The sequence below is a fragment of the Malania oleifera genome, chromosome 5, assembly GCF_029873635.1.
Source record: "Malania oleifera isolate guangnan ecotype guangnan chromosome 5, ASM2987363v1, whole genome shotgun sequence".
Taxonomy (NCBI): Eukaryota; Viridiplantae; Streptophyta; class Magnoliopsida; order Santalales; family Ximeniaceae; genus Malania; species Malania oleifera.
The window spans coordinates 16631893-16658960 of NC_080421.1; the positions used below are offsets into that span (position 1 = coordinate 16631893).

A 27068-nucleotide genomic window follows, 5' to 3' on the forward strand; every position below is an offset into this window, starting at 1 on the left:
TCCTACCAACATTGTTTATCTTTTTTAAAACAAAAAAAAAAAAAAAAACAAACAAACAATTTTAATGGTGTATCTTATTCACTTCACATTGCATCCCCAACCCAATTGCACAACCTAAAATGCATACAACTGGCAGCATCATATCTAACAGCACCTTATCCTTTATTTCAATATGCCCAACCCAAAAATCCACAACAGCATCAGAGGGCAGAGGAGGAGAGGACGATGGCAGCAGCCTGAGGAGGAGAGGACAGCAGCTGCAAGGGAGCGGGAGGTCGACAATGGCAGCAGACCATGGTTGGCACAGGCGGAGCACACAGCAGTGGGGAAGAGAGGAAGAGAGAAAAAGAGGGGGAGGAAGTTTTTCAAAATTAAAAAAATTTCCATTAACTGTCATAGAAATTACCATATGCCACTTATATAAGTGACCAAAAAGCTCTTCCATTACTTCTTGAAAATCACTTTTTCTTCTTAAATAAGTGCTTCTACAGTGCCAATTTTTTCTTTAAGCACTTATTCTAGTGCAAGCCAAGCACTACTTTTTTATAAATGTACTTATTTTAAGTGATAACTGCTATGAGCACTTTTTTTTAGGTGCTCCCAAAAGAGATTTTAAAAGGACAAGATTAGGGCCGTACTGTGTAATTGAGGGAGGGACAAGGTTCCTGGGTTGGATGGGCTTACATTGGAATTTAGAGAGAGAGGACCAAATGAAGGTTTTTTATGAGTCTCATGGTAATGGAAAATTGGGGAAGAGAGATATTTCTACCCTTTATTGCCTTAGTGCCAAAGAAAAGTAGGTCAACTACAGTATCAGAGTTTCAACCTACTAGTTTAGTATCTAGCGCGTACCATTGTAGAAGTACTTGCTAATAGATTGATGCTAAGTAACAATATTTTTCCTGCTCAAAGTGCTTTTGTGGGACGGAGGCAAATTGTGGATCATATCTTGATTGCAAATGAGGTGGTGGAGGATGTTTGTCATAGAAAGAAGAATATTGTGTTTAAATTAGACTTTGATATGGCTTATGATATAGTTAGCAGGGTGTTCTGGAGCTTAGGAGGAAAGGGTTTGGAGTTAGGTGGAGGAATTGGACAAGAGATGTTTATCTAATGCTTATTTTTCAATGATTATTGAGGACAGCCTAAAGAATGGTTTGCCTCATTTGGGGATTGAGCACGGGATCCTTATCCATTTTTTTATTTGCCCTTGTGGTGGATGTGTTAAGTAGAATGATAGATATGACAGTACATTTTTTCCTGGGGGCAGGGGGTTGTGAGGGTTATTGCGGTATGCTGATGACACTGTTATTATCTTAGATGACCATGTTGAGTCTTTTGTTAGCATTCTCACTATATTGCAGATTTTAATACAATCACTGGTCTTAGAACTAATATAGTTAACAGTGGCGTTGGGCCAGTTAACTTATAAAATGAGAGGGTTTTGGAGTTGACCTCTTGATGTAAAGAACCCAAAACATGGGTAGACCATTGTTGTGCACCAGTTCAAAAGACTTGAATCAAGGGATAGTTGTGCTTAACTGATCAGTTCATTATGTGTGTTTAGTTCAATTAGTAGTAAGATTATGTGTATTTGGGGTTTGTAATATTTTTGCATTCTAGAGGTTTGTTTGTAATTTCATGTATTTTTAGGGGTTTATGTGTAATTCTCGTAATTTAGTCATTTTATAAATAGGAAGTGAAAGCCATGCACGAGTTAGTTTTTGGTGAATATGAATTGACAGGGAAGTGTGACTCCCCCTATTGAATCTCCTTCCCCGACTTTCTTCTTCTTCTTCCTCCTCCTCTCTCTCTCCCACATTCCCTCTTGCTGCAATCCCATGATGCTGTCCTACATCATGTGGTATCTTGATGTAGGAGAAGAAGCCGAACCATGAGTAGACCCTTGTTGGACACTAATTCAGAAGAATTGGATCAAGAGATTGTTGTGTTTAATTGATTAGTTTATTATGTGTTTAGTATAATTAGCAGTAGGATTATGTGAATTCAGAAACTTGTTTGTAACATTTTTTATTTTTATGGCTTCATAATTTTATGTATTTTTTTTTGGGTTTATGTGTAATTTTTGTAATTTAGGATTTCTTATAAATAAATTTTTGATGAGTGTGAATTGAAAGTGAAGTGTGATTCGCCCCATTGTAACACCTTCCTCCTCTTCCTTCTTCCTTCTTCCTTTTTCTTCCCCTCTTCTCTCCTCTATCTCCCCCACACCCTCTCTTGGCTGCAATCTCATGATGCTGTCTGACATCATTTGGTAACAGAACCCAAAATAGATCTCTCTTCTTCCACCTCAATCCCCCATTTTCCACTCTCACTCTCTCTTTTCCATCTCTGATTTTTTTCTTCCTCCCTCCTTCTTCCCTTCTGCTTTCTGTTCTGTTTCGTTCTCCGCCTTCTGTCTCTTTCCCCTGTTCTATTTCTGAACTTTCTCCTCTGTTGCATCTCTAACTTCTGTGTTGTTCTTTTCTTTACTTCTCCCTTCTTTTGTCTTCGACTTCGTTTTTCTCAATCCTTCATTCCATTCTTTCCCATCAATTCTATCTCTTTAATTATATTTCTTCTCTGTCCTCAATTCTTCATCCTATGCATCTCCCAGTTTCTATTTCATTCTGTTTCTCTCGGTTCTGTCTGTTCTGTCACTGTCCTGCCTCTTTTTTCTTTTACCATCTTCTTCTCTTCTTCATTCTTCATCTTTTTATTTTTTCTCTCCATCCCTCTCTGTATCTCTGACTTTCTATTCTTGTCCAACATCAATTTTCCAGTCCAGATTCCCCCACTCCCCAAAAAAAAAAGCAGACAACCCCGAAAGAACTTCCCTCAAAATTTCATCCCGTTCCAACAAGCCATATGGCCACATCCCCAGCCATCGCCCCTTCAAAACCCCTAACTTCCTGGAATTATTTCTTCACATTTCCATCACCACTGGAGTAACCACCCAAAATTGTGTTGCAGGAGGACACTAGCCAGTGGAACATGTGCCTCACATGCTGGTGATGTACATGAGAAAACTGCCAGTCCCCTGCAACTTCCAAACTCTTGCTAAATTGATTCTAGCCACAAGAATTTGGTATTTTTCACTGGAAATTTTGATTTGCAGCATGATATTTTGATTTCGAGCATGATATTTTGTGAACAAGAATGATATTTGATATGAAAAGCTTGAAATTTGACTACTAGTGTTCCATTAGCGCTGGAGCATCAACTTATCACTACCATCAATAAGAATCAGATTTTGCTGCATTTCTGAGTACGAGTATTGATTCTCCAACATTTCAAATTTTAAGGCCGAGCTTTTCCAATTAAGGAAGATTTGACGTAGGACAAGAAGCTGAACCATGGGTAGACCCTTATTGGAGACTAATTCACAAGAATTGGATTGCAGGGCAAAGAACCCATCGCTGTCTCGGCTGTGCTACCGGAGGCTCTGGGGAAGTCAGAATCTCATCTTGGGGTGGGCTCACTCAAGGAAGTTGTTAACCTGATGACAGGAGAGCTGGCAACCAAAGCTCCAGTGAGGATTGTTGTGCTCAATTGATTAGTTTATTATGAATGTTCAGTCATAGAATTTTATGTATTTAGGGATTTATTTGTAATATATGTCCATTTTAGGGGTTTTTTTGTAATTTCATGTACTTTTAGGGGTTTATGTGTAATTCTTATCCTTTAGGATTTCTTATAAATAGGGTCTGAAAGCCATGTAAGAGTTCATTTTTTAAGAATGTGAATTGAGAGTGAAGCGAGATTCCCCCCTTTGTATCTCCTTACTCCTCTTCCTTCTTCTTCTTCTTCGTCCCCTCCCTGCTCCTCTCTCTCTCTCTCCTGCATTCTCTCTTGGCTGCAATCCCATGATGCTGTCCTGCATCACCTCCCTAGCTGGGTGTGGTGTTTTAGAAAGCCCTTTGACCTCCCTAAATCCCTTTGTGAGGTGTCACAGAGTCTTTTAAGTTTTTTCACCAATTCTTGACACTGATGGCACCAAGACCCACTTGGTTAAGCCAATGACATACAAACAAACACATTGGTTTATCCTAAAAGTGTGAAAAGAGAGTGGCATACACAGAAGGCAACAAATTTACAAAAGCAACAGCTCCTGACCTATATTCTTTATTCAAGACAAAGTATATAGTATACACACCAAGTACATGTACACGAACACTGTCCACGAATTCCCAACTGTTCCATGCCACACCACATGACAATTTATACAGCTGACTATCTTGGCCAGCACTCAGCAGTTGACAACCTAACTGCATTGCTGGATGCAGTCAGCATTTGACAACAAGGCATAACCAACTATGTCTATGTTTTTATGGCTAGGACATTGCCATATGACATCCCACAATGTAGCCTTTAGACAAGCATGCATATCAGCCCCTACGAGGAAAACTGTCAACTAACTGCCTTGTCTAATCAACACGTCAACTCCTCTTCTTTGTCACAGACATTACAAATAAATACGGGTCAACCCCTTGTGTTGTGCACGATTCCTCTTTAATCATGACTTATCCCACACATGAGCATGCACCATATGACATTGAGGCACTTGACATGTACCCTCGCCATCCGAAACAAGCCACTGTAGCAAAGTTGTCAAAGACCATGGTCCAAAACCATGTCCATCTCTGACCATGCCGAGTATTTTCTCAAACACTTTAGCTTCTACGTGTTCCCTCCCTAGCAACATAGAATGTCAATCCTCCAAATCCAACAACAATCTATGACAGGCCATCTTATGATATTGTCTTGGCATATGAGTTAGCTGCAGTTTCCCTTGGAGGTGAAGTTCCTCCGCTTAAAGTAATAAAAAGAAAATATTTTTTAAGATAATAAAATGAATATATTAAAAATAAAACATAATTACAATGAAATGAGGATGAGAAATCCCCCAAGAAAAAGCACAAAGGAAACAAATTACATCAAAGCTGCCTTCCAATCACTTTGAATATTGGACAGCAAAAGACCTCCAAAAACCCCAAAAGAATGAGCCCGAAAAAAAAAGCAAGAAAAATAACTTTCTCCTAGAGCAAACTTGGAGAAGTATTTTGATCTTTAAAAACTCTAGCATTCCTTTCCAGCCAAAGCAACCAAAAGATTGCAGAAACAGCAGTACCAAAATATCCTCTCTCCCTTCTCCTTCGCGAAACCCCAAAACTTCATCTTCAAAAAATCCTGAATTGTAGCTGGAGCCACCCAAACCTCACTGAAGTATGAAAACAAATTGTTCCGCATGCATCTTGCTACCTTACAATGACTGAACAAATGACTAATAGTTTCATTACTCATTGCACAGCATATAAATGTCTGGACTAAGGGCTTTGTAAGGCCTCTTTTTTTTTTTGTAGCAAATCATTTGTGTAGACGTTGTTAAGAATTAAAGTCCAAATGAAGGCCTGGGTTTTAAAAGGAATCTTTTATTTCCAAAGAGCTTTGTCTAACAGCAAAGAGCTAGGATAAGTGGATTTTATGAGATTGGAAAAGAAGACTTTGAAGAGAAAGACCCTAAAGTGTCCCCAATCCAAAGCCTTGTATCCCCCCGCGAATTTGGCACAAAAGAATCTAGCTCCCCAATAAAAGAGTTAACTCACCAACCTCTCTTTTATTAACAAATTCTAAAGAAATGAAAATCCCAAGAAACAGAGCCCCCTCAAAAGAATAAAAAATTGCGAACAGAGAAAGTCTAAAGAGCCGCAGCACCAACAGCTCCAACGAAGATTCACCAACCCAAATGTCCTCCCAAAATTGAATTTTATCCCCAATACCTGCTTTAAAATGAGTGAGAGAAAAGAAAATACTATCAACCTGGGAGACAAACTTCCAAGGACTCGCATGAGTGGCATAACCACTCCCTTTGGAATCCCATCTATTCCTATGTATACCCTAAGAACATATACTTAATAGGGAATAGTTATGGCAGTTTCCCTTAGAATCTAATTCCCTATGGCACAAGGTAATAAAGAGTAAATATGGTATACATAGGAATAGATGGTCACTCATATTCTCAACAATACCTGATAATGAGCTGGATGCTAATTTTTGCTTAAGAAGTTCTTCAAAGAGTCATTGGATGCTCATTTTGCAGGTATATCCTTCTCTTCTTCCTTTAACAAAGTTTCAATTGGATAGAGGTAATCACATATTACGTTCTGGGAAGATGTATGGGCAGGCCTGCTTCCATTTGCTCATTGCATCATCTTTCTTCTCATGACAATGACGTAATTCCTCTTCTTATCATTGAGAGGGATTCCTATTCTTGGGACCTCCATTCTAGGAGGAATTTAAATGATAGAGAGCTGGAGGAGCTGTCTTCTTTGCTCATTGTCCTGGAGGGTTGCCAATCTCCAGCAGGACAGATGGTAGAGTTTGGTCTTTGAATACATCAGAGAATTATACATGTAGATTTTCTTTTCTCTACTTATTAAGGCTGACATGGGTTTTCCTATCTATTGGTGTATATGGGAGGCTAAAGTTCCTTCTGAGATAAAAGTATGCTTATGGCTGGTGGCACTTAATTAATACCAACAATCTGCTGCAGAGCCAGAGGCCTTCTTAAGTGTGGGTTTGTTGAGAAATGCCGCACTTTACGGCATAAATTGAGTGTTGAGAAATGGTGCAATCCACGGCATGAATCAAGGATCAAATCACAGCTGAAATCACGTAAGGAAAAAAGTCAGCAAATCATTTAACCTCGGAGCGTACAAATTGATTAAATGTTCCCCAATTCTTTGTATAAATAGGGGTTGTACAAATTGAAATAAAACATATAGAAATTCATTCTTTACTTCTTATTTTCCCTCTCGCCTCTGCTCTAATTTTATCATGGTATCAGAGCAAGGCGCAGAGTCAATCTACTCCACAAAACCACCGTTGCAATAAGGACACATGACAACGCCCGACGGTGCTGCCTGAGTGCCTCGGAAGAACCGAATTCTTCGCTACTAGCAAATCAATCAACGGCACCTGCAGATTCCGCGCGATTGCAGCATCGAACATCAAAAACGACCTGAACAACCTCTCCGTACCTTCGGATTTTCGGAACAAAAAACAGAGTCCATTTTACTGCAGTCGTCTTGCAGCGTGGACTAAGCCATTCGCCAAGTTAACTCAGTTAGAGAGTCATCCTCCGACCTCCCAAAGCTCCGTTCCTCCTGGGCACCTCAATCATCACACCGACCAGACCTAGCGGCTTCCTCCGAGCCCCGAACGAACCATCGTCGTCGCCATGGCCGTTGCCGCTGACTCTCATGCCATTTGGAAGCGTTTTCCTCCCTCTGATTACACACTGTGTGTTTGATTCAGAGAAGGCTGATAAGTTGAAGCAGTCTCCCCCTCCAGATTTGCACGTGCTAGATCCTCCTCAACAGTTGTTATTTTTTAATTTATTTTTTTGTTGATGCTGCGTGCAAGCCTCCCCTATATTCCCAAGGAGTTCATCAGCCGACTAGTGGTTCTGCGCGCCACTCATGTTTGTCAGCCATGCGCTGTTAATCTCTTCCCAAAGTGAGCCCATCAATCTACAAGCATTTGGTAGGGTAATTTAATTATTATAATGTTGAAATGGGTGGACACATTTGCTGAAGTTGGGGTTATTATTTGATTACCATACTTGTGAAGTTGGGAACAGCATATAATCACTTGTTGTCACTGTAAAAAAAAATAAACGGGGGTTTCAATTCTCATGGTCGAAAAAGCAACTAAGATGGAAAAATATGATGATCCCAATCATCACTTATGTCTCCAACAATCAGATCATCTTGGACTGATTTTAGTTTCTCCACTACTTACGGAGGACAATTATTCCACATGGAGTCGTGCAATGATTCTCGCACTTCAAGCGAAGAACAAAAATTGCTTCATTGATGGAACACTACCTCCACCATCTTCTGAATCCTCAGAATACTCACAATGGAGATGATGCAACGTTATGGTAATTTCCTGGCTTCTCAACTCTATTTCAAAGGAAATTTCTTACAGTGTGATCTATTGTGAAACAGTCCATGACATATGAGACGATTTGAAAGATCGATACTCCCAAGTCAATGGTCCCCGCCTACACAAGCTTAAACAAGATATTGCTAATCTTGTTTAAGGAGCCTTATTAGTTGGTACATATTTTTCCAAATTGAACAGTTTGTGGGATGAGTTATGCGTTCAAGGAACGTCTACCTGCACTTGTAGCGCACGCAAGGAGACTCTCAAACAACAAGAACTAGATTATATCTTGAAGTTTTTAATGGGCCTCGACGATTCCTACACGGCAATTCGTGGGTGGATACTTCTTATTGATCCACCTTGATAAAATTAGAACAGAATCGAGAGGGAAAATAAGAAGTAAAGAATGAATTTCTATATGTTTTATTTCAATTTCTATAACTCCTATTTATACAAAGAATTGGGGAACAATTAATCAATCCATATGCTCCAAGGCAAAATGATTTGCTGACTTTTCTCCTTACATGATTTTAGCCGTGATATGACTCCTTGATTCATAACGTGGATTGCGGCATTTCTCAACACTCGATTTTAGTCGTGAAGTGCGGCATTCCTCAACACACCCCCTCAAGTTGGCATGGATATTTAAATAATTAAACTATGTGAATCCAAGAGCTTTGGTAAAAAGATCAGCAAGTTGTTGGCTTGTATGCATGTAGACTGTTTGGATGATGCCACTCTGGAGTTTCTCTCGAACCACATGACAGTCTATATCTATATGCTTGGTTCGTTCATGGAACACTGGATTTGAAGCTATGTGTATAGCGGCCTTGTGGTCATAGTACAAACTGACTGGTGAAGAATGCATTATTTCAAGGTCTAAGAGTAAAGACTTTAGCCAAGTGACCTCACAATATGTGGAGGCCATAGACATATATTTTGCTTCAACTGAGGAGCATGAAACTGTTGTTTGTTTCTTGGTCTTTCAAGAAATGGGTGATTTTCCGAGTAAGATGCAATACTCGGTGACCGATCGTCTGGTATCCCTGCATCGTGCCCAATCTGCATCACAGTATACATAAAGCTGAATTTTGCTAGAAGCAAATAAGAGAATTCCTTGACCTGGGGCTTTCTTAAGGTACCGTAAGACTCTGTGTGCTGCATCCAATTCGTGGCTTGTCCATAAACAGACTTAGCACAAGCACTGAATAGGCCAAGTCGGGTCTTATAATGGTTAGATAAATTAATTTTCCAACAAGTCGCCTATATGACGAAGGATCTGAGACAAGTTCGCCATCACTTTCGTTGAGTGCAAGATTTTTATCCATGGGAAAGTTTCTAGGTTTAGCTCCAAGGAAGCCTGTATCTTCTAATATCTCGAGTGCATACTTCCTTTGGGATAAAAATATACCTTGGCTAAACGGGCCACTTCAATTCCCAGAAAGTATTTGAGAATTCCAAGATCTTTGAGTTTGAAATGATCGCTTAGGTATTTCTTGATCTCACTGACCTGCTCCAAGCTGTTTCCAGCAACAATAATGTCATCCACATAGACTAGAATGGCAGTGAAATTGCCCTCATGGGATCGGACGAATAGTGAATGATCTGCCTTGGATTGTTTGTATCTAGCATCAATGAGAGTAGATGAAAGTGTGGCATACCATTGCCTTGAAGCTTGTTTGAGATCATACAAAGACTTAACAAGCTTCCTTCAAATCCCGGAGGAAGCTACATATAGACTACTTCATCATGGTTGCCATAGAGAAAGGCATTATTGACATTGAGTTGATGAATGTGCCAAATGCGAGTGGAAGCAAGAGCCAAAATGGTACGGATGGTGGTCATTTTAGCAACCAGAGCAAATATCTCAGTGTAGTCAATGTCTTCCTATTGACTGTAGTCCTTGGCAACTAGGCGAGCTTTGTATCGTTCGATGGATCCATCAGGGTTGTATTTGATCTTATATGCCCATTTGCAACCAATGGGTTTCTTATTAGGAGGAAGAAGAGTAAGGTGCCAGGTGTTGAACTCGAGAGCATCAATTTCAGTACGCATGGCAGTACGCCAATTGGGATCTGTCATGACCTATAAAAATGATTGTGATTCTTTGGCAAGAGAAAGAGCTGTGGTGAAAACACGGTGAGAAAGAGATAAGCAGGAACAAGAAAAAAAAAAAAAAACAGGTAGACAATAAGGGTTACTTGACGAACGAACCATTGCAGAGTCAAATGATTGAGCAAGCCGAGATGGCAAAACCTGTTCCACATGAAAATCTTACAAGTATCTCAGTGGCTAAGAAGGACGACTAGATACTCGGGGAGGAGGAGAAGAGGGTAAAATATTTTAGATGGGGGTGGAGGAGAGGTTGGTGGTGAAGATGGTGATGAAGGCGGAACTTCAGTGATGTTGTCAAGAGAAGAAATGGGACAAGGTAGGACGGGTTCCATGGGTTCGGGAGTAGATGAAGCAAAAAGGAAGGAATCTTCATGAAAGAGAACATCTCAAAACACAAAGATATTATGTGTTGCAAGGTTATGAATTCAGTAGCTTTTTTGGCCATATGGATAACCAAGAAAAACACATCGAGTCGCCCTGGGATCAAACTTTGATGGATTTTGTGAGTGAGTGGAAGCAAAGCATAAGCATCCAAAGACTCGCAAATGGCTATATGCAAGTTTGATATTATACAATCTTTCATAAGGAGACAAACCACCTAAAATTGGGGAAGGAATTCGATTAATGAGATAAGTTGCGGTGAGAATGGGATCCCCCCAAAAGTGTTTAGGCATATGTGCTTGAAAAATTAATGCACAAGCAACATTAAGAAGGTGACGATGTTTGCGTTCAACTACTCCATTTTGTTGAGGAGTATTTACGCAACTAGTTTGATGTATAATGCCTTTCAGAGCATAGAAGGAAGACATGTCAAACTCAAACCCATTATCACTTTGAATGATTTTTATGGTAGTGGAAAATTGATTTTCAATATGGTAGATGAAGGATTGCAAAATAAGGCATGTGTCAGATTTGTGGCGCATTAAGTAAACCCAGGTACAACAGGTATAGTCATCAACAATGGTGAGAAAATAGTGTGCACCACTAGTGGAAGGGACATGATGGCTCCCCCAAATGTCAACATGCAACAAGTCAAAAAGTTTAAGAAAAGAAATGGAACTAGATGGAAAAGGTGCACGAGTTTGTTTTGCCAATGGACAAATTAAACATGAATCTGAATTGGAACTACAAATTTCCAGAAATTTATCAAAAAGAAAATAAAAATTTTATTTAACAGATGACCCAAACGACGGTGCCAAAGTTGGGAAGTGGATGTGGATGTGGATGTAGCCACTTGACAACGAGCATTCCTGTTGTTGGTGAATTGGAATAAGCCGTCCCACTCAATTCCAATCCTAATCATCTTCATCAAGTGTAGGTCCTGAATGAAACAAAAATCAGAAGAAAAATAATGAGACAATGATGGATTTTGTATAATTTACGGACAGAAATTAAGTTGAAATGAAAAACCGGGACACAAAGGACATTGTCTAAAATAAGATTAGAAGATAAGTGAACTGATCCAATATGAATAACGGTGGCATGAGATCCATCTGGTAATTGAACAGTATGGCTATGTACTGGGATAGATTGTGTGAGAGCAGTAGGCGAGTAAACCATATGATCAGTTGCGTCATTGTCAAGAACCCATAATAAATCATTATGAGATTTACCTGACAATGGTGATTCAACGCTACTCACTTGGTGTGCCATGGGTCGAGAGGGAGCAGAGTTGTTGAGAATGGCCAAAAGCTGCTGACACTGTTTAGGGGTGAAAGGAAGGTTGCTGGTAGATGGATAAGCACTATGCCTGGGACCCTAAATGGGTTTAGAATTGCGAGGCCCTGAAGGGAAGCCATGGATACGGTAGTATCGATCTACAGTATGACCCTCTTTGCCACAGTGAGTACATTTGAAAGACTTCCTGCGTGAACCGAGGCGTCCTTTCTTTCATGGCTGATAGTTGGTGGTGCCAGAGCAATGCCATCAATGGATGGTGGAGACAAAATGTTGCGATGGCGTTCTTCTTGAAGCACAAGGGCATAGGTGCTATTGAGAGTGGGAAGTGGATCAATCAGAAGTATCTGCCCACAGATTGCAGTGTAGGAATCGTTGAGGCCCATTAAAAACTTCAAGATATGATCTAGTTCTTGTTGTTTGAGAGACTCATTGCGTGCGCTACAGGTGCAGGACGATGTTCCTTGAATTGCGCATAACTCATCCCACAAACTCTTCAATTTGGAAAAATATGCACCAACTGATAAGGATACTTGAACAAGATTACCAATATCTTGTTTAAGCTTGAATAAGCGGGGGCCATTGACGTGGGAGTATCGATCTTTCATATCGTCCCATATGGCATGGGCAGTTTCACAATAGATCACACTGTTAGAAATTTCCTTTGAAATAGAGTTGAAAAGCCAAGAAATTACCATAACGTTGCATCGTCTCCATTGTGAGTATTCTGAGGATTCAAAAGATGGTGGAGATAGTGTTCCATCAATGAAGTAATTTTTGTTCTTCGCTTGAATTGCAAGAATCATTGCACGGCTCCATGTGGAATAATTGTCATCTGTAAGCGATGGAGAAACTAAAATCAGTCTAGGATGATCTGATTGTTGTGATGATTAGGATCATCATATTTTTCCATCTTAGTTGCCTTTTCGGCCATGAAAAATGAAATCCCCTCTTTCTTTCTTTTTTCCTTTTTTTTTTTTTATAGTGACAGCAAGTGGTTATATGCTATTCCCAACTTCACAAGTATAGTAATCAAATAATGACCCCAACTTCAACAAATGTGTCCACCCATTTCAACATCATAATAATTAAATTTTATAAAAATTAAATAACCCTACCAAATGCATGCAGATTGATGGGCTTACTTTGGGAAGAGAATAACAGTGCAGGGCCGACAAACATGAGTGGCGCGCAGAACCACTAGCCGGCTGATGAACTCCTTGGGAATATAGAGAAGGCTTGCACGCAGCATCAACAAAAAAAAAAAAAACAAACAAACAAACTGTTGAGGAGGATCTAGCACGTGCAAACCTGGAGGAGGAGACTGCTTCAACTTATTCGCTTTCTCTGAATCAAACACACAGTGTGCAATCTCCCAAACGGCGTGAGAGTCCACAGCAATGACAGCGGCTTCGTTTGGGGCTCATAGGAAGCCGCTAGGGCTGGTCGGCGTGACGATTGAAGTGCCTAGGAGGAACGAAGCTTCAGGAGGTCGGAGGATGAATCTCTGACTGAGTTAACTTGGTGAATGGCTTACTCCACGCTGCAAGAAGATTGCAGTAAAATGGACTCTATTTTAGGTTCCGAAAACCCAAAGGTACGAAGAGGCTGTTCAGGTCATTTTTTATGGCAAAGCTACTGCAATCGTCGCCGAATCTGCGTATGGTGTTGATTGATCCGCTGGTAGCAAAGAATTTGGCTCTTCCGAGGCACTCAGAGAGCACCACCAAACGTTGTCGTCTGTCCTTATTGCAACAACGGTTTCGTGAAGTGAATCGAGTGCATGCCTTGCCCTGATACCATGATAAAATTAAAGCAGAAGTGAGAGGAAAAATAAGAAGTAAAGAATGAATTTCTATATATTTTATTTCAATTTGTACAACTCCAATTTATACAAAGAATTGGGAAACATTTAGTCAATCCGTAAGCTTCAAGATAAAATGATTTGCAGATTTTTCTCCTTACGCGATTTCAGCCATGATTTGACTCCTGGTTTCATGTCATGGATTGCGGCATTTCTCAACACTCAATTTATGTCGTGAAGTGCGGCATTCGTCAACACACTTCCCACTCTCAACCACACCTATGCCCTTGTGCTCCAAGAAGAACATCATCGCAGCATTTTGTCTCCACCATCTATTGATGGCATTGCTCTGGCTACCACCAACTATCAACCATGAAGGGAAGGATGCCCTAGTCCACCCAAGGAGTCTTTCAAATGTACTCACTGTGGCAAAGAGGGTCATACTGTAGATCGATGCTACCATATCCATGGCTTCCCTTCAGCGCCTCGCAATTCTAAACCCAATCAGGGTCTCAGACATAGTGCTCATCAGGCTTCTTCATATTCATCTACCAGCAGCCTTCCTTTCACCCCTAAACAGTGTCAACAGCTTCTGGCCATTCTCAACAACTCTGCTCCCTCTCAACCCATGGCACACCTAGTGGGTAGTGTTGAATCACCATTGTCAAATAAATCTCATGATGATTTATTATAGATTCTTGACAATGGCACAACTAATCATATAATTTACTCACCTGCTACTCTCACACAATCTATCCTAGTACATAGTCATACTGTTCAATTACCGGAAAAAATCTCATGCCACTGTCACTCATATTGGATCAGTTCACTTATCCTCTAATCTTGTTTTATACAATGTCCTTTGTGTCCCGACTTTTCATTTCAAATTAATTTATGTCCGTAAATTATGCAAAATTCATCATTGTCTCATTATTTTTTCTTCTGATTTTTGTTTCACTTAGGACCTACGCTTGATGAAGATGATTGGGATGGGAACTAAGCAGGACGACTTATACCAATTCACCAACACCAGGAATGCTCGTTGTCAAGTGGCTACATCCACATTCACATCCACTTCCCAACTTTGGTACCATCGTTTGGGTCATCTGCCAAGTAAAAATTTGTCTTTTCTTTCCAATAAATTTCCAAAAATTTGTAGTTCCAATTCAGATCCATGTTTAATTTGTCCATTGGCAAAACAAACTCGTGGACCTTTTCCATCTAGTTCCATTTCTTCTCTTAAACCTTTTGACTTGTTGCATGTTGACATTTGGGGGAGCCATCATGTCCCTTCCACTAGTGGTGCACATGACTATACCCGTTGTACCTGGGTTTACTTAATGCGCCACAAATCTGACACGCGCCCTATTTTGCAATCCTTCATCCACCTTATCGAAAATCAATTTTCCACCACCATAAAAATCATTCGAAGTGATAATGGGCTTGAGTTTGACATGCCTTCATTCTATGCTCCGAAAGGAATTATACATCAAACCAGTTGCGTCAACACTCCCCAACTAAATGAAGTAATTGAATGCAAACATCGACACCTTCTTAATGTTGCCCGTGCATTAATTTTTCAAGCACATATGCCTGAACACTTTTGGGGGAATGTCATTTTTACCGCAACTTATCTCATTAACTGAACTCCTTCCCCTATTTTAGGTGGTTTGTCTCCTTATGAAAGATTGTATAATATCAAACCTGCATATAGACATCTGCGAGTTTTTGGATGCTTATGCTTTGCTTCCACTCACTCGCAAAATCCATCTAAGTTTGATCTCGGGGCGACTCAATGTACTTTTCTTAGTTATCCATATGACCAAAAAGGCTACTGACTTTATAACCTTGCAACACATAATATCTTTGTGTCTCGAAATGTTCTCTTTCATGAAGATTCCTTCCATTTTGCTTCATCTACTCCCGAACTCATGGAACCCGTCTTACCTTGTCCTATTTCTTCTCTTGATAACATCATTGAAGTTCCACCTTCATCACCATCTTCACCACCAACCTCTCCTCCATCCCCATCTAAAATATTTTACCCTCTTCTCCACCTCCCCGAGGATCCAATCGTCCTACTCAGCCATTGAGATACTTGAAAGATTTTCATGTGGAACAGGTTTTGCCATCTCGGCTTGCTCAATCATCTAAATCTACAATGGTCCGTTCGTCAGGTAACCCTTATTGTCTACCTGATTTTTTAACTTGTTCTCGGTTATCCCTTTCTCACCCTATTTTCACCACAGCTCTCTCTCTCTCTTGCGAAAGAACCACAATCATTTTTACAGGCCATGACAGATCCCAACTGGCGTACTGCCATGCGTACTGAAATTGATGTTCTCGAGTTCAACAACACCTGGCACCTTACTCCTCTTCCTCCTAGTAAGAAACTCATTGGCTGCAAATGGGTATACAAGATCAAATACAACCCTGATGGATCCATCAAACAATACAAAGCTCACCTAGTTGCCAAGGGCTACAGTCAATAGGAAGACATTGACTACACCAAGACATTTGCTCTGGTTGCTAAAATGACCACCATCTATACCATTTTGGCTCTTGCTTCCGCTCGCAATTGGCACATCCATCAACTCGATGTCAATAATGCCTCTCTATGGCAACCATGATGAAGCAGTCTATATGCAGCTTCCTCCGAGATTCGGAGGAAGCTGGTTAAGTCTTTGTATGGTCTCAAACAAGCTTCAAGGCAATAGTATGCCACACTTTCATCTACTCTCATTGATGCAGGATACAAACAATTCAAGGCAAATTATTCACTATTATTCCAATCCCATGAGGGCAATTTCACTGCCATTCTAGTCTATGTGGATGACATTATTGTTACAAGAAACAGCTTGGAGCAAGTTAATGAGATCAAGAAATACCTAAGCGATCATTTCAAACTCAAAGATCTTGGAATTCTCAAATACTTTCTGGGAATCGAAGTGGCCCATTCAGCCAAAGGAATATTTTTATCCCAAAGGAAGTATGCACTCAAGATATTAGAAGATACAGGCTTCCTTGGAGCTAAACCTGGAAACTTTCCCATGAATAAAAATCTTGCACTCAACGAAAGTGATGGCGAACTTGTCTCAGATCCTTCATCATATAGGCGACTTGTTGGTAGATGAATTTATCTAACCATCACAAGACCTGACTTAGCCTATTCAGTGCATGTGCTAAGTCAGTTTATGGACAAGCCACGAATACTACACTTGAATGCACCACACAGAGTCTTACGGTACCTTAAGAAAACCCCAGATCAAGGAATTCCCTTATCTGCTTCTAGAGAAATTCAGCTCTATGCATACTGTGATGCAAATTGGGCACGATGCAAGACTATACGATCGGTCATCGGGTATTGCATCTTACTCGGAAAATCACCCATTTCCTGGAAGACCAAGAAACAAACAACAGTTTCACGCTCCTCAGCTGAAGCAAAATATAGGTCTATGGCCTCCACATGTTGTGAGGTCACTTAGCTAAAGTCTCTACTCTCAGACCTTGAAGTAATGCATTCTAAACCAGTTAGTTTGTACTGTGACCACAAGACCGCTAAACACATAACTTCAAATATAGTGTTCCATGAACGAACCAAGCATATCGATACAGACTATCATGTGGTTCAAGAGAAACTCCAAAGTGGCAACATCCAAATAGTCTACATGCATACAAGCTAGCACCTGTTGATCTTTTTACCAAATCTCTTGGATTTGCATAGTTTAATTATTGACTCAGCAAGTTGGGCGTCATAAATATCCATACCAACTTCAGGAGGAGTGTTGAGGAATGCCGCACTTCACGGCATAAATCAAGTGTCGAGAAATGCCGCACTCCACGGCATGAGTCAAGGAGTCAAATCATGGCTGAAATCACGTGAGGAGAAAAGTTGGCAAATCATTTTATCTTGGAGCGTACAAATTGATTAAATGTTCCCCAATTGTTTGTATAAATAGGAGTTGTACAAATTGAAATAAAACATATAGAAATTCATTTTTACTTCTTATTTTCCCTCTCGCTTCTGCTTTAATTTTATCAAGGTTTGTCCTCTTGACAATTTCTTTTACTGGTATGGGGAAAAGTAAGGATGCAAAGAGGTTGTGGAGGAGTGCTCTTTGGGCTGTGTTATGGAAAATTTTGCGGGAAAAAAATTCTAAACTTTTTTTCTCAAAAGAGACAATCAGCAGGCTTCTTTGGGATAGGGTGAGGCATTTGGCTTCTCTTTGGCTCAAGATGTCAACCAAGATTGGGTGACTTTATTAAACTGATATAGTTTTTCTTTTTCTCTGTTTTCATGAGCAAGGAATTCTTTTCTCCTTCATTGTATCTGTTCATCCTTTCTAGTTTCAATGAGGGCCCGTTTGGAACTTGGAAAACGGTAGGAAAAGGAAATGAAAATACAAAGGAATCAAAATTTTCATGTTTGGTTATCAAGAAACATAAGAAGAAAATAAAATATATAGCAAATTAATGAACAAAAATTTGATTTTACACATGATTGATATTTGATTTGTCTTGCTTTTTAACCATATTAACAATTTTTTTCAAAATAGTATTTGACATAAAGGGAAAATATAATGGAAAATTTTACTTTCTTAGTTTCCTTTATTCAAACAAAATGCTTGATCCAAATTGAGCCTAAAGCTTCCTGTCTATATATATATATATATATATATATATATACACCAAAATAATTGAACTCACTGTTTTGTCCTAGCAATTATTGTTAGGGGATTCAAGAACCAAAACTTTCATGCCAATCAAGCCACTTCGAGCACATTTCATAGAGAATTTTGCTCCAGGATATAAATTCCTGTACCTATCCATTCATCAGCTTCATCACGACCTTGTCAAAATATTTCCCTGCCAAACCTACCTTATTAATCTAGGCCCAAATGTCAGTCCAAGAGATCAGTCTCAAGTAAGTATATCAATATCTCACTGATTCCTCATACACAAGCTTCACCTTAAGGAGATCACACATACAAATCTAAATTTAAAATAATTAATGAGGGAAAAAAAACTCACATGAACATTTCATAGATTTCTAAGTTATAATATTTAGTCACTTAAACAATGTGTGGCGCACCTCTTCCATCACGATTCCGATGGCAGCCACCATAAGAATCTATCTTGATGTTTGCCTTCTCAAGTGCTTCAAGAGCTTGCAAGCGGAAGTTGCGAGCACCACAATTAGAAATGAAAGCAGCAGCAAGGGCACTCTCAGTCTTCGGCTGCAAAGGTGCCATGATATCATACTCGGCCCAAGAAAAATATCCAACAGGAACATCTGATGACAGACTAGTCGTCATTACAATTTTGTATCCCCTCCTAAAACACAAGGAAAAAAAAATTGAAACGTCAGCCTTCCTAAATTTTTACACAGGAAAATAAAATTCTACATCAAATACTGAATTGCAAATAACAGCCAGCATTACTGAGCACAAAGACTCTTGTTCATATAGGCATGTGTCCATTCATTTTGTGCAAGGATTGTGAGAGCACTTCTCTCACCTTGCCAATTGCAGATTGAGAACTCATTGTCGTAGTTACGATTGAGTATCCTATGTGCAAAAGGTATGTGTGCAAGGGTCAATATCATAGTGGAAAAGCTCAAGTGAACCTTAGGGAGCAGATATAGATAAGGTGTGACCAAACCACTAGAAAATTGAGTTTGTCACTCTCCCTATCTCTCTACTTTTATTGTTTTTTAATTGTTTGTGTAATTAGTGCTTGTTCCGTGCAATATTTTGATTGTCTACTTAGCATAAAAATTTTACTACACCATATTCAGAAACCCACTCCCCCACCCCCTTTCTCTTTGGTGCCTTCTGGTCTCGCGCAAGTTGTTATAAATACTCAAGGAGAAGGGGCAATGTAAAAACAAATGAGAACAGGTAGAACATAAAAACAAATAATTAAGCCTCCCTATCTAATAAGAAAACACATGCACACACCCCCACCTCCCAAGAGTAGGTAAAAGGGCTTTATATCATCTTCTCCTTTGAAGCAAAGGAGAAAAGGGGTAGCATTCGACACACAAATTATGTGAGTGAAGAAAGCTTCTAAGAAAAGCTTCCAAAAGCATCCAAAGCCCAACTACTTTCGCCCCTCACCGAAGAGCAACGAAAAGAACGGTAAAGTCTCACAACAAATGGATTAAATCATCTGTATCCCTCACATTCAGATTCCTCAAAAAATAAAAATCCCAATACTCCATGGTCTTCTAAGGAAGAAATTAGAAATTAGTCTCTTGCACCATCAACAAACAAAAACAACAGGGAAATGCTCGAAACAAAGGAACATCCCCAAACCAACTACCCTCCCAAAAGTGCATCCCCTCCCTATTTCCAATGCTATAGAAAATGTGGGGGGAAATGAGAAACCTGTGAAACAAAGGTCCAAGGACCGGCATAAATAACATTACCCCTAACTCTAGCATCCCACCTTGCACCAACTTACTACGAATTACCATGTATCAAGAGGGACTCAAGTTGTAAACAAACCACGATAACTATTTTCCCACCAAGAGATTATTCTTGGACACTCAACACAAACATCCCTCTTTATTAGGCCTACAAGCCATGTCTGCCTCACAAAATGATCTCTACTCATATCCCCTATCCCCAACCATAAAAGGTCCCTTGTTTTGACTTTTCTAACTTAAAAGCCACACCGACTAGGATCTTAAACAGAGACAAGTAATACAACAAGTAGATGAGAACGAGCCTAAAATCTAAATGAGGGTAATCCAATCCCCTGATGTGAAAAACGTCGCTGTCTAACACCTTCCCATACCCTGGGTCTCAAAAAGAAGAACAAGCAGAATTACCTCCCAAAGGAATACCAAGATAAAGGGCCAACTCAAGATACCACACCCTTCAACCAAAGCATAATGGGAAAAAACACCCCAATCTACATTAATCCCCACAAATCCACTCTTAGAAAAACTAAAAGCTTCCTTTTTTTACCTAAATGTTCCTCTATGAGCAAGAAATTTGTACAAATTATTTTTTCAAAAAAATTGAAGAATCCTGCAAAAATTGTTAAAGTTTGATATACAATGGTGGCCCACTACCTGAGCGGTTAAGCTTTTATATAAAGTGGTAATCTAACATGATATCAAAGCCATTGTGTCCGAGAGATCCTGGATTCTAATATTGTTGCTTGCTTTTATTGATTTTTTTTATTAAAAATCCTCTTATTCCCTATAATGAATGTTACTCATCATTTGTTTATCTCTCCATGTGCAAACAAGTTGCACGCACAAGGGAGCATTAAAGTTTGATATACAATGTCGACCCACAACCTAACAGCTTAAGCTTTTAGGTAAAATGGTAATCTAACACAAACAAAGACAAAAAAGGATGGCTTGACACAATCAAACAACTACTAGAAAAAGATTTTTTTTTTTTTTAAAAAAGAGGAATGTCTCTGAAGAGGAAATCTAAAACATATGAGCCCCTACAGCTCACAAGGAACAAAACTTAAAAATAAAGGATGGCACGATGTTTTTATCTGCACCCAGAAATAAAAAATAAAAAATAAAAAATAAAAAATAAAATAATCTCCGTATCGATTGACCAATCTTGAAATCTATGATAGGCTGTAATAAAGAAGAGTCAATGAGCAATAGCTATTCCTAATAAGCTGAGTAATTCTCCACAAACCATCTTTGATCTCCCATACATCCTCCCACACCACTTGACCATGTTCACTAACTGATAAGCAATAGCTATTCCTGATAAGCTGAGTAATTCTCCACAAACCATCTTTGATCTCCCATACATCCTCCTACACCACTTGACCATGTTCACTAAGTGATAATCCAGATTCTAGAGTTCCAGATAAAACCAACCAAAATCTATTTGTTGATTACTTTAAGCCCCAATAACAAAGCAATAGCTACACTACATCGCACTAACTGCCAAGTGCCAACCTGCTTAAAGCCTATGGAGTTGAAGGAACCTCACAATATCTATGCTTCACCCTTAGGATCCAATGAGTATTCAACCAGCATAGCCATAATTCCATGTAAACTCAACAAATAATTCACAGCATCAATAATCAACCACAGTTGCTTCAGCATATTAACACCTCTCCAAACTAACCCACCAAACTTGAGCCAATAAGAGCCCTTAAATTCAAAGGTCCCCAATTAAATTCAACCTCTCATCAGCTTTTTCCAGTATCTTTTTTAGCCCAGATTTCGATGCTCAAATTTTCACCTTGGCTAAACCTCTGATGCAAGTCTCAAGCACATTGAGATCATGCACTCAATCTTTTTAAGCTCAATTATCCTGTCAAGTCAACAGAGTATATCATAATAAAGTGAGAACCCCACATCCAACTGAAAGCCAGAACAAAATATCGCATCCTGTCCATCAAACAAACTACAAAAAATAAGATCCCTTATGCTCCAACTAAGGAAAAAATTGAAAGGCTAATTAATAATTTAATAAATAAACAAAAATAAAAAGTTGAAAGAAAAAGGGCAATTATAAAGGACTAAAACTTGATTTTTATTAATATTTATTGCAATATTAATATGATTTGGAAACCATATTGGTAATTGCTTTTTGGGGCTAGGACTGCAAATACAAAAATAATATGTGTGATACTGCTAACAGTATATCTCGCCCTGTTTTCTGTCATCCACAAACAATGAACGATTGCACCCATTACAATAAATAAATAAATAACACATCCATGCAAAAGATGAGTCGGAACCATCAAGACGATAAAATTCCTACCTTCAGTCAGTAACTAGAGGAAATATTAATTGTAGATTAATCTTATTCACAGAAAGGAATCAAGGCTTTGGAAACTTCAAACAAAAATGAAAGTTGGACAAATGGGAGTTTAAGTTTGCAGCACTGAATTTGCAATAAGGCATTTCAGATTGTGCTTACCCACCGTCGAGCGTGAGCAACATTGTTCTCCAAATAGTATTGAGCTGATTCCATTGACCGAAGCACAGTGGCTGCTCCATCTTGTTGAGATAAACCAAACACAGCATCAGGCTTCCTACTAGGATTAAATCCAAATTTACAGCCAACGGCACAAGTTTCCCATTCCTAGAAGGATGTGTGAATTATGAATATTAGAAATATGCATGAAACAAAACCAACGACAAAAACCACTTAGTCATAGGTCCATGACAACTTAGTGAAGTCAAAGTAGAAGCTTAACACAACCATTATAACTCAAAAATTTAAGTTTTTTCAAAGTGAGAAGAACAATAACAAGAACTTTTGGATGAAAATTTTGTTTGTAATACCTGCCTTTTAATTGAAGATTTTATAGATAATTTTGAGACTTTTTTCTGGTCTAACAGTCTGCAAGTAGTTTTCTTTCGTAATTGGGCGACCCTTTTGCTTATAAATTAAAAAGGAAAGGAGGAGGACAATGACAACAAGAATTTACTTTACAATCATCCAGGAAATCAACCAAAATGGGTGCCAGATTATGTAACGCACATATATAGACATGGTCTTTTGAAGAATACTGTACCTTATGTCCATTTTTTGTGTTTCCTTCCTCTCTAGCTAAAGGAAGCTAATGTAAGAAAAGGTGAACTTATCAAGGACTCAATTTTTAAAAATTTTAAATTTCCTTAACACCAAAATGTGATCACGGAACAGTATTTATGTCGCACATGGTCAGATTGCCAACCTGCAAGATGATGAGTTGTATCAAATACACACCCCAGTTGCTTAATTGACAAGTGTCATTTCCATGCAAGCAAATAAGAAACCAACTAGAGGTAGCTCAGTAAGCTCGAATGCCACTCAAATATGACACTTTCATTATCTGCTTTCCATGTCATTGATCGATAACTTGAAGAAATATTAAGTATTACAACATATATACATAAAGCGGCATAATTCTTCAGCTCGACATGTTTCATCTAAAATTTGTGGGTACATGTGTGCATAAGCGGACACACAGCGACAACTTTCAACGAGAATCACCACCCAGAGACGCCACAAGAAACGAAAACAAAGTCAACAAACTATGAAAAAATTAGCAAAGAAGAATCGAATAACCTGATCGCCACCAGAAACCAAGATAGGATCCTTCTCAAAATGCCTAGAATACTCGACGGCGTCTTCCCTTTCCAACCACTCCTCGCAAGTATCTGCTTCTGAGCTCCGATCAAGACTCAATATGCCCAACCCCATTTCCTCCCCCACCAGTTCTCGCTCCGGCGATGCCTGATAGAACGAGCCGGTCCACGAATTAACAATGGCGGCGTTCTTCGCCATGTCGAGGCGACCAAGAAATGCGATCTCGGCTAGGACCACGACGGCTATGAAAAGAGGCATGAAATTGGGACATTTCTTCCTGTTGACCATCAAAACCCCGCCAGCAACGCCTGAGCTTTCTTGGGTCGTCCCTGTTCTGGGGCCTCGTTGCCCCGAGACCGTACCCATAATCTCTCTCTCTCTCTCTCTCTCTCTCTCTCTCTCTCTCTCTTGTTCGATTTTGCTTCTTATTCTGGTGCTTGCTCTGTGGGAGAAGTTAAGAACAATCAAACCAACTCTGAAGGCTCCGGCCCCAGAGATTCAGAGTTGTTAACGAACTTCAGAAGACATTATTGCGGAAAGAGCAGCTGAGGAAAAGAAAAAATTATAAATATTTTCCCTTGAAACAATCAGGGATTCAGGGGAAGACTCTTCCCTTCAAAAATGAAAAGTCCACGGATCATTTGGGACTTGGGTTTATCGTCTCCAGAACAATAGTGTGTGTTACGGAAAGCTCAGGGAATAGGGTCCACATTCTCAAAAGGAATTGTGTTGTCTGATGGAACAATGGCAACCGTCCGATTCATTTCATCTACTCTGATGTTTCCATGTAAGGTGGCTGATGGAACGATCACAACCATCCGATTCTTTCAATCTCCCTCATGTGGGCGCTTGTAAGGGTATGTAGAAAATATTAGGAGAATAAGACTTGTTTGGTTGCTGGATATTGCCGTATTTTGCAATGCAAGGCAAAGTTCCAAGAGTTTTTTTATTAAAATATTTTTCAAATTAACTACTCAAGAAAATACTCGAAGAGAAAGGATTTAATAATCCTTAATCTAATAGAAGTGTAGGCACCCCATTTTGCTCTGTCCAAATATAACAAAGGCGCCATATTATTATTATTATTAAGATATTTTTACTATTATTAGTATTATTATTATTATTAGTTTTAGTATTATTACTATTATTATTTTTATTAGTATTATTACTATTATTATTATCATTAGTTCATTATTAGTTTATTATTATTAATATTATTCTTATCACTATTATTATTTTAAGGTATTATTATTATTATTATCACTACAAAACAAAACACACACACATAAAAAGAAGAAAACGAAAAGAAGCCTATAAAAGGCACACTGTTCACGCACACAGGGGGGGGGGGGCTCGGGGGCACTATTCATCTTCTTCTTCATTCTCTCTCTCTCTCTCTCTCTCTCTCTCTCTCTCTCTCTCTCTCACACACACACTTTCTCTATCAGCACTCCCTTTTCCTCTCCTCTCACAAGCCGCCTTGCAGAGACCTTGTCAAGCTCACCCAACACCTCCACCACATTCGACGTCTCCATCCACTCCGCCAACCAACTCACAAAAACCGCTCTTCTCCTCTCCATCAGCTCACCACTTGCAGGCTCTCCCATCTCTCTCTATCTCTCGTGCATACACCGAGCACAAAGTGGGCTCTCTTCTCCCTTGTTCTCACAATTCGTCAACCTCCTCTCTCGCGACACCAACGATGCCAACACCTCCATTTTGTAGAGACTCGAATTAGGAAAACAAGGAAATTAAATAAGAAAGGAAAAGGGGATTTTCAGCAAGCTTCGTCGACAAACTCCATGTTCTCGTCGATGAAGACCCTTATGAGGTTCATCGCCGAAAGTTAGAGTTTCGTCGACGAAGAGATTCATAAAGTCCAAAAAATATCAAGTTTAAGGTTCGTCGACGAGGCCCTTCCTTTGTCGACGAACAACCTTTCGTGGCTCGTCGATGAAGGCGTCTTTCGCCGACGAATTTGACGGGTCAAAGGGTCTATAAATAGATTTTCAATTGCTTCATGGTTAAGAAATCAAAATATCTCTCCCTCTCCCTCTTGAATTTGCGTCCACACTCTCTCTCTCTCTCTCTCTTTGATCCTTCGTCGTTCATTGCTTGTTTCAATGATCGGAGATTGTCAACGAATATTTACAGATCTAGCGGAGTAGATTCTTGATTTCGAGAAAAACCTAGGGTTTGGTTTTCGAACGTCTCAGGTATTTTTCAGGAAAGAGGTAAGGGGATTATATTATGTCAGTTATATTTATGAGTTCTAACGGATTGAAATATTAAAACGGTTTTTAAATAAACAGTTACGGCTATTCTAGGGTTTTCGGGCCTAGGGTTCGGTTAACCGACTTTTTTTCAAAACCAACAGTTTAAATTTAAGTATGATATTTTTAAAGTATAGTATGGATCTTTATGAACGTTTTCACTAGTTGGAAAGTTGTTATTTCAAACCATACACTATTTATAAAAAAAAAACCAATCAAAAACGGTAGGGTTGATTATCTCCATTTTTCTTATATTTAGCTATATATTTATATAAAGTAAAATAATAATCTGGAGATATCCATACCCTAGTTTTAGCAACAGTATGTATGTTCTCAAGCAAAAGAGTTATGTATAAGTTATCGGATGAAAATTGTGTGGCATGAGTGTAGTTTTTAATTGGCAATAAATAAGCAAGTTTTGTGTGATACTGAATTGTAACGGCTATAAGCCGAGATGAGAGATATGATGGCTATATGTCAAGAGAAGAGAAGAGATGAGATGAGATGTGGTGGCTAAATGCCGAATTTATGATACACCGATTTTTATTGAGTCAGTATCTGATAGATATATTTTACAGAGATATGTACTAAGTATGTTATATTACATTTTTATGAAATGAATGATGATTGTAGTTTTATACGATGTAAATTGCCATATATGATAATAGAGCCCTATTATGATGATCTCATGTTTAGAGTACGGTACCGTAGCTATATGTATGTAGGGGTGCAACCACACTGCTCAATTAGAGTGTGGATGGGAAAGTCAACTGGTGATCTGGGTAAAGTACTCCCCGAAGAATGATTATGAGGTCCCATCCGACAGACTATTCCGGATGACTCAGCCTTCGGACGGCCTTCAGGCAGAGAGAGAGAGTAAGCACCATCGTACTATTTTATGTTTGACTTAGCATTAGTCGGCTGGCTATTTTCTAGGTGCAGCCTTCGGGCCGCACAACCCATCATGGGGGGAGGCATGTCTCATATGTATGTGATGGCGTGACGACGCTAGTCCTACAAACCAGGCTTTATCTTCTAAGCATATATGGGCATATTTACAATAGAAAGGGTTATATTGAGCCAGTAGTATGTATTTTCAGTTTTACAGAGTAATACAGTTTTTAAAATGTCAATTAAATGTATTTAAATGTTAGTAGTATACGTACACACAAAATC

General features: G+C 39.2%; 1 protein-coding gene across 1 annotated transcript in view; it reads right to left on the bottom strand.

The window, feature by feature from the left end:
• The window catches only part of LOC131156532 (glycoprotein 3-alpha-L-fucosyltransferase A), a 38482-nt gene extending 14176 nt beyond the window's left edge, over positions 1-24306 (bottom strand). The window contains exons 1-3 of the mRNA XM_058110301.1: positions 23599-24306; positions 22466-22626; positions 18639-18880 (exon numbers count right to left, since the gene is read on the bottom strand). Coding sequence (XP_057966284.1) covers positions 18639-18880; positions 22466-22626; positions 23599-23985 — 790 coding nt within the window. The 5' untranslated portion in view covers positions 23986-24306. The remainder of the gene's footprint in view (positions 1-18638; positions 18881-22465; positions 22627-23598) is intronic.
• Between the last annotated feature and the right edge of the window lie 2762 nt (positions 24307-27068).